Raw genomic sequence first — 8,290 nt, 5'->3', positions numbered from 1 at the left:
CAATTTCCCCTCGCACCATCCCCATATAGGACATTTTGTGCAGCATTGAGTATGAGATCAAGGAGTTACCTGACAACATCAAAGAAATTATTAGACATGACTGCTCTAATCTAGCACTCAAAACCTTAAACCAAAACCCTAATATTGTGGTCCTAAAAGCTGATAAAGGTGGTGCAACAGTGATCATGAACACAAACGATTATAATGAAAAGATGATAGGCCACCTCACTAACAATGGTTGTTACATTAAATTAAAGAAGAATCCCATAAAAAAATATCTTCAAAAATGTACAAAACCTGACAAAAATAAGCAGAGATCATAACATTAAAAATCTAATAGAAAACAACGCTTACACCCCTAGGATCTATGGAACCCCAAAGATACACAAAGAAGGTATCCCCATAAGACCCATTGTCAATACCATAGGAGGTCCCACTTACCATCTGGAAAAATACCTCCCTAAGAAACTTAAGCCTCTGGTTGGTAACACAAGTTCCTTTGTCAAAGACTCCACTCACTTCATCAATGAGATCAAACATTTAAACCTTGATCTGAATGACATATTAGTAAGTTTTGATGTTAAATCTCTATATACCAACATTCCCATAGATGAAGCCATGAAAGTGGTCCATAAAATCACCAACTCTGACACGGCCAAATTTATTGAAGTTTGTCTCAAATCAACCTTCTTCAGTTTTAAAGATGAAATTTATGAACAAACCTGCGATGTGGCCATGGTATCCCCTCTATCTCCTATCATTGCCAATCTCTTTATGGAGGATCTTAAAACCAGAGCCATTGAATCTTCCCCATTAAAATCCAAACTTTGGAAGAGATTTGTCGATGACACTTTCATTATTTGGCCCCATGGAAAAGAAAACACTCGAACAACCTCAATCATGATGAAGGATGGAAAATTAGTGACAATTGGATTCCCACCTTAACCTCCTAGATCACCCTCTCCTAACTTCTCCCTTCCCTCTTTTCACTGGACCTTTCACCTACCTTTCTAACCTTACTTCTCTATCTCTAAACCTCACACTTAATTAATCACAACCTTAATTTTGATTTTAATTAAAAATCTAAGACATTTATATATTTCAAAATTAAAAAAAAAAAAATTCTAATTTTTTAAAAGAATTTTTAATTTTTAATTTTTTTAATTATAATTTTTTTTTCCTAATGAAAAAACGAAACTTTTTATTAAGATTATAAAAAGTTTACATTGTAAATACTGATGCATCACTTATCAATCTGAGAGATTGCCATGACTGTTTTACAAAAAATTGTTGTCTTATGCATACACCTGTTCCCTGTGTAGTGTTGAAACTGATCTGTTAACCTCTGAACCGAGGTACCTTTAAACCGTCGTTCTTTTACTAAAACTGGAGGACTGTTCAAAAAATATTTTCCAGCAAGCCGGGCCTCCTCAACGTAGAGGAAAACAGCACGTCACCCGAATAAAAGAGTTTTAATAGCCGAATTGTCGTTGTTGATATGGTTTTTTGATTGTATATAATTACAAAAATTTTGAAAAGTGTAAAGTAACAAAAAATTACTGCCAGAGTATTAGATAGAATGATTATAGGGCGGCTGTTCTGATATTCTGATATGGCCTTGGTCCTCTTCTACAATCTTCCAGCTGCCCAAATCCTGTTGTAGACCGTCTTTAGAAAGATTATCTGTTGTGTCATTCCTTTCCCTGAAAATGTGGCGAAGAGAGAAACTGTTAAAATAAGATTTAAGTCTCAGAACTTCTCCCAGGATTTGTTTTAATAATTGGTTGCTGCAAGTACTTTGACCATTTACCCATCTGATCACGATTTGGGAGTCCCCAAAAATTTGAATTGTGAGGGTGCATCTTTGAATGAGCCAACATATAAGGAATTTCAGTGCAAGCAGTTCAGCAAAGTTATTAGAGCCTGTTCCTAGTCCCACAGAAGCTTTTAGGACATGAGATGGGGTTTCGTTGATGACTAGGCCTGCTCCTGCTTTATTGTTTTGAGATGCACCATCGAAGAAAGCCCAGGGGATTCCTTCTGTGATCTGCATTTCTGGAACGATTCTTTGGGAGTGGGCTTCCTTAGGTTCGGGAATACTGGAAAAGATGGCAGTGCTCTGAATTGTTGTGATAGCTATGGGTGTTCCCTTATCCTGGAAAATACTCCTGTTCCTGGCTATCCAAATACCCCAGCTAATGATGAGAGGGAGGTTACGCAGATTCCCATTTGGATGAGAGTGCCACCACTTCTGCCAAGCTTCTTGCACATTGTTACCTTCCCATTCAAGCTTTTTGTTCAAGAGATTCCCTACCTCGCCCCATATTTTAATAGCTTCTGGGCACTTTAGAAAAAGGTGGTTTATAGATTCTGCTTCTGATTTGCACAAGGTGCATCTCCCAGGCCCGTGCATGAATCTGGTCTGCAGGATGTCCCAAGTTGGGATTTTACTTTTTAAAATGCACCAGAAAAGAATTTTTGACTTTGGGGGGCTCTTAAGTTTCCATAGCTGTTTTGACCACCACTCTGGATTTCCCCATCCTTTCCTTGACATAAGGAAAATATATCCACTCTTTGGAGCATATTCCCCGGAGTCAGCGTGTGCCCAAATTAACTCATCCTGTCTATCACTCAGCCGAACATTTGATCTGAAGAGTTCCTAAGTAAAAGCACTCCATTCACTCCACCATCTTTGCTCCAGTTCCAATTCTTCTCCATTCTTCCAAGCTTGACCCCAGATGGATGAAGAGCTCGGATTTGCCACTTGACTTAGGTAAAGAAACCCTTTATCCTCTAACTGCTGAACCAGTCCAGGGGAAAGGGCATAGTTTTCAGTACAACCGACCCAGGGATCCTTTCCTATCTTTACCTTTTCGTCGTTCCCAACCTTCCATGCTAGACCTTGTTCGATCACTTTAAAAGACTCCAGAGTTGCTTTCTAGATTGCCGACACGTTCTTTTGGCTCTTGACTGGGTTCCTGATCCAAACTTCCAGAGGAGTTGGATCTATATATTTTCTTTTAACCATTCTAGTCCAGAGATTTTCCATCTTAATGAGGCGCCACCCTGATTTAGCTGCCAATGAAAGTCTGAAGTCAGGTAGGCTTTTTATTCCCCAACCACCCCAGTCTTTTGGTCTCGCCATTTTCTCCCAGGCAACCCAAGGGAGAACCGAAGTTTCTTTTGATCCTGCCCACAAAAATCTGCTACAGATTCTCCTAATTTTCTCCAGCACACCTTTAGGGACCCATGTTAAAGCTGCCCAGTAAACTGGGATGGCTAGTAACACAGATTTTATCAGGGTCAATCTCCCTGCTCTGGAAAGCCATTTAAAGCTCCAGTGGCTGATTCTAGCTTCAATCTTTGCAATTAGCCAAGACCAGTCCTCCTTCCTGTAATCATTTGGCTTCAACCAGAATACCAGATACTTAAACGGAGAGACCATGTTGCACATTTCATATGGAAAATAAAAGCTGAACTGCTCCTTTTCTTGTCTGTTTAGTCCTTCCACTATGATTTGTGATTTTCTGGGATTGATCTGCATTCTGGTAGCTTTCAAAAAGAGTACAAAGATATTTTTTAACTCCTTTAATTCATTTATGGAGCCGTTAGTAAAGACCAGAATATCATCTACAAAGAGAAGGTGAGAAATGAACAGATTTACTGCTGCCTCTATACCTTTTATCTTGCCTTCCCTTCTGCTTTTATGAATCAGCTGACTTAGGCCTTCAGCCACTAAGAGGAATAACAAGGGGGACAAAGGGCATTTTTGCCTCAACCCTTTTTGTCCTTTGAAAAAAAGGGGTGGCAGCTCCATTTATGAGGATTGCATAACTAACATCTGTGATACACCCCATGACCCAACTGATGAAGTCCACTTTGAAGCCGAGGTGCGTTAGGAGTAGGCGGATGTATGACCAGTTTATCCTATCGTAGGCCTTTGATAAATCAATTTTGATTATAGCTCCCTTCTTATTTTTCATCTTCACACTGTGAAGGACCTCCTGAGCCACCCCTATTGCTTCATGAATTTGTCTCCCATTCAGGAACCCAAATTGTTCAGGTGAGATATGCCTTGATAGAATTGGTTTGATCCTGAGAGCTATCACTTTTGCAATTATTTTATAAATACTGTTGCATAAGGAAATAGGTCTAAAGTCCTCGAAAGATTCCGGGGCTTCCTTTTTTGGAATGAGAGCAATGAAGGTTGCATTGAAAGGACTATAAATTTCTCCCTTTGATCTTGATTCCTCCACTACTTCTATGATTTCTTCTCCTATCTGCTCAAAGAAGTGCGAGAATAGCTCTATTGACCAACCATCCGGTCCGGGGCTTTTCTCTTTTGCCATGGATTTTATGACACCTTCCACTTCCTCCTTCGTAATAGGATCCATAAGGAGGTCCGCTTCTTCCTCCTCCACATATCTGTGAAAGCATTGCGCAGTTTGGATGACTTCCGCAATGGTGATCTCACCATTGTCTTTGTATAAGGATTGGAAATGGTTCACCCCAAGGGTTGAAAGAGCTTCAAAGGTCTTAGCCTCCCTTCCTTCTTCGGTCTTTAAGTGCCAGATGGTGTTTGCGCTCTTCCTTCCTTTTGCATAGTTATGGAAGAAACTAGTGTTGTCATCCCTTGCTTTGAGCCAGATTGCTCTGCTCTTAAGTCTCCATTCTTCCTCTTTTGCCAGCAGGATTTGGTTCTTGTGCTTTTCCAGGGCTACAATTTTCTCCTTTGATTCATGTGTCGCATATCCATCCGCCTCTATGCTTTCAAGCTTTTGGAGTTCCTCGTTTATCTTGAATAGGTCCTCATTCTGCTTTAGTTTTCTGTCCTTTGCCCATAAAATTGTTGCCTTTTTCAATCTTTTGAGATTTTCCATAAATAAGAATCCTTTATTCTCTTGAGATCCTCTGGCAGGATGTATCCATATTTCTTGGAACAGTTTGTTGTAGGATTCTTCTTGAAGCCAGGAAGCTTGGAATTTGAATGGAGCTGGAGGTTTTCAGGGGGTTTTGGAGAGCTCAAGATATATCGGAAAATGGTCTGAAGGACCCCCTTCTTCTACCCATTGCCTGAATAAAGGAATTGCAGCAGATAAAGCCTCATTAATTAAGAATCGATCTAATCTCTTCGCCACCCTGGCTTCTCATACTCTTCTATTCCTCCAAGTTGGTTTCAACTTGATGAGATTTGCTTCTAGGAGGTTGTTTGAGGCTAATAGATTCATAAAGAAATCTGATTGCGGATCCTCTCTTGCAGCAGGGCCCCAGGCTTCCGCTCTTCCTAATGAGAAGTTTAGATCTCCTCCCATCACCATATAGTTATTCTTCACAAGCGAATTCTCCATCAAGCCGTTCCAGAAGGGAATCCTTCCTTGACACGACCCATAAATATTAATGATAGTTAAGGGAAATTCGAATTCTGTGGACTGACATTCTATCCCCATCACCTGCTTCATTCCCCATCGGTTCCAGATCTTAATTTTACCTTCTCTGATTCCAACAGCCAAACCTCCAGAGTGGCCGTCAGAATCCATGGCTGTAAAAGTCCATCCTGGAAGAAGTGCGTTAAGCATTGATTCAATGTCCTCCCCTTTCCCCAGAGTCTCCTGAAGAAGGAGAACATCTGCCTTAGAGTTCATCACTAACTCCCTAAGAGCCAGTTTTTTGGGTTTACTGGCTAAACCCCTACAGTTCCATGAGGTAATTATCATTTTAAGGCAGAGGCGGGGCTTTGCACTGCTCTAAGTGCCCCTGTGATTGAAAGTTGCTTCTCATCTGCCACATCGAAGATAGCCTGGACTTGGGCTGCAGAGAGCTTAGATTTTATACCCCTTTTTTTCCCTGGCTGGCTCAGGGATGAGGATGGATCGATGCCCCCCACAGCAGACATGGAACCATGCTTGTTTACTAGGAAACAGAGATTATAGGGACATAGTGGTTGCTGGGCCTGAGAGGGGGGGTCAAGGCAGCACCCGTCACAATTCAAATCCAGGGAGGGGATAGCGGCTGATAAACTTTCAATACAATTTTCCAATTTGGCATCGTCCATCTTTACATTTTTAACATTTAAATCAGAATGAAGGGATTTAATGTTTGGATCAGCAGCCTTTTGTTCCTCGACTGGGCTTGGGGATGAGCTCGATGGAGCCACTTCAGCGAGCTTCTTTGATTCCCCTGGTCCCGGTCCGACATCAATCATATCCTTTGGGGGTGCCTGGGGTTCTGCTTCCTGACCTTGGCTCCCCTGCTGCATGTCTACATCCATAGGTTCGTCTTCCTGAGCTACAGATATCTCCTTGTTTGGTTGGAATTGAGGGCGCCTGTAGATCTTTTCCGTCCTCTCCCTCATTCTCTGAAACCTTCTCCACCATCTTCCTAATGGACATTCCTTAGCCAAGTGCCCATACTCATGGCATCTATGGCAACGGAACGGCAAGTATTCATAGTCCAGGATTTGTTCAAATACATAATCCTTGTATTGAAGGATGATCTTCTCTGCCAGTCCTCCGCTGGGTTTAAGACTTACCAGGATCCGAGCCATTGCCCTGTTGTGAGTTTCCTGGAAAGACATGTCTGCCTCCAAATAAGTACCCAGCCGGTTCCCAATCGCCTTAAACACCGATTCAACCCATAGGAATGATGGCAGCCCTGGCGCTCTAACCCATACCAGGAAAACATCAGCCTTTTCGTGGGCTGCATCAAACGTGGGGCTCCAGTTTTTGAACAGCACCGGGATGTTCCCGAGCGACCAATGCCTCTTCAGTACCCAATCTGCTGCCTCTTTGTTTTCAAACCGGACTGAGAACCATCCTTTAGCTAATGTCAGAACCCGAAAGTCTCTGATTAGATCCGATTGCCAGTTCTGCTTCCCCCAAGCTTGGATGTATTTGGATGAGAATTTCTTCCCTCTAGCTCTGCCAACCAGGGTGCATTCAGCGACCTCCAACACTTCTTCAATCTGGACGTCCATTCCCAACACCAGATTTCCTTCTACCCCTTGGGATTTAATCAGTATCTGTTTTTTCCTTTGCCCTTCTGCGGATTTTGTTCCTCTTGAAGTGTCTCTTAGGGCTTCGTTCGCCTGCTGCCCTCTATGAGAGTCTGGCCCGGAGATCTGGGGAAAAGAACCTGGCTCCGGACATGTCTCCTTCGCATAAATAGTAGGAGGATTTAGAGATTCAAACAGAGATTGATTAATTACCTGAGACCCCTGGTTTGTTCGCCTGTCTTCCCCCCTTGGCTCCTGGATGTCTTCGGAACTCTGATCCGGCCCCTCGATCTCTTTAGGGTTGTTCCTGCTTGTTGCTATTGAAACCCTTGTGATGGTTGCTGGTCTTCCCGCGTCTCCTACAGGCCTTTGCCCTAGCTTTGATCCAAGGTTTACAATGTCTTCCAATCCGCCGGAAAGAATCGGTCCTGCAAACCCTAGTCTCCCTTTATTCCCGAAATGTGGGATGATCGGGCTTGTCTGGGGGTTTCCCTTGCTCGATCTTTGAAGCTGGTGCTGAATCTTTCCCCCCTGGTGCACTGCTGCCGTCTCATGCAGTTCCTTGGCCGCATTTGAGAGGGTATGGGGCGATCTGTCTGAGTCCGAACAGAACGGAGAAGGTGCTAGGGCTTCCACCGTTCCGAAATAACGTTCAACGTTCTCAGTTGTTGGGTCTTTTCCCCAGACAGAGAGAATATCTTCCATAGCTGGGTCTAGGTCAATACCCTCCTCCGGATTAACCATGGTTACTGTGCAGATCGCGGTTTGTTGTCGGCTTGTCGAGGGCTGAGGAGTCGCTGTCCGAAAAATTCTATTCCTATTCCCCCTGAGGAATTTACCTTCGCGATTTACAGTTACTGTGGCCTCCAGGTGTCCGTTCTTCACAAGAAGTGGACCTCCACCTGCCGATCCCTACCTGCCTTTCACCGGAACGGAGACGGCCTGCTGCTGCCTACGCTCCGTCCATTGGTGATGGGCCCTATCCTCGGCCCTACGGGCCTAGATCTGGCTCAGCACCTGCTGCCGACACCTTCCTGCTGCGTTCGCCATCCCTCCAGCCAAGCTCATTATCCATCCCTCAACTCAAATCCCACCTTTTAATTATAATTATAATTATTTTTCAATCTTAAATTCAATTAATTCTATCAAAATTATTAACTGTAATAATTCAAGATATTTACATATTTAAAAAAAAATCTAATTTTTTTTAATGATATTCTTAATAAAATTCTAATTTAAAATTAATTAAAATTATATTTTTATTCATTTTAATCTTAATCCATAATATTTTTTAAAAAA

At 42.6% G+C, this 8,290-nt stretch overlaps 1 protein-coding gene across 1 annotated transcript; it reads right to left on the bottom strand.

Annotated features, from left to right (window-relative positions):
* Nucleotides 1-1,570: 1,570 nt before the first annotated feature.
* Nucleotides 1,571-2,413, bottom strand: LOC149239721 (uncharacterized). The gene has a single exon (XM_089369948.1). It carries the CDS (start codon nt 2,411-2,413, stop codon nt 1,571-1,573), a length of 843 nt encoding a protein of 280 aa, XP_089226074.1.
* Between the last annotated feature and the right edge of the window lie 5,877 nt (nt 2,414-8,290).

Source organism: Pinus tabuliformis, chromosome 8 (assembly GCF_031772625.1).
Source record: "Pinus tabuliformis cultivar Carrire ecotype Pingquan chromosome 8, CPIR1, whole genome shotgun sequence".
Taxonomy (NCBI): Eukaryota; Viridiplantae; Streptophyta; class Pinopsida; order Pinales; family Pinaceae; genus Pinus; species Pinus tabuliformis.
Note: the sequence above shows the minus strand (reverse complement) of the source record. Positions and strands in the feature narration are given on the sequence as shown.

Excerpts from the sequence above, each read along its gene's own strand:
- LOC149239721 (XM_089369948.1), bottom strand. The coding sequence starts at position 2,413 with ATGCACGGGCCTGGGAGATGCACCTTGTGCAAATCAGAAGCAGAATCT.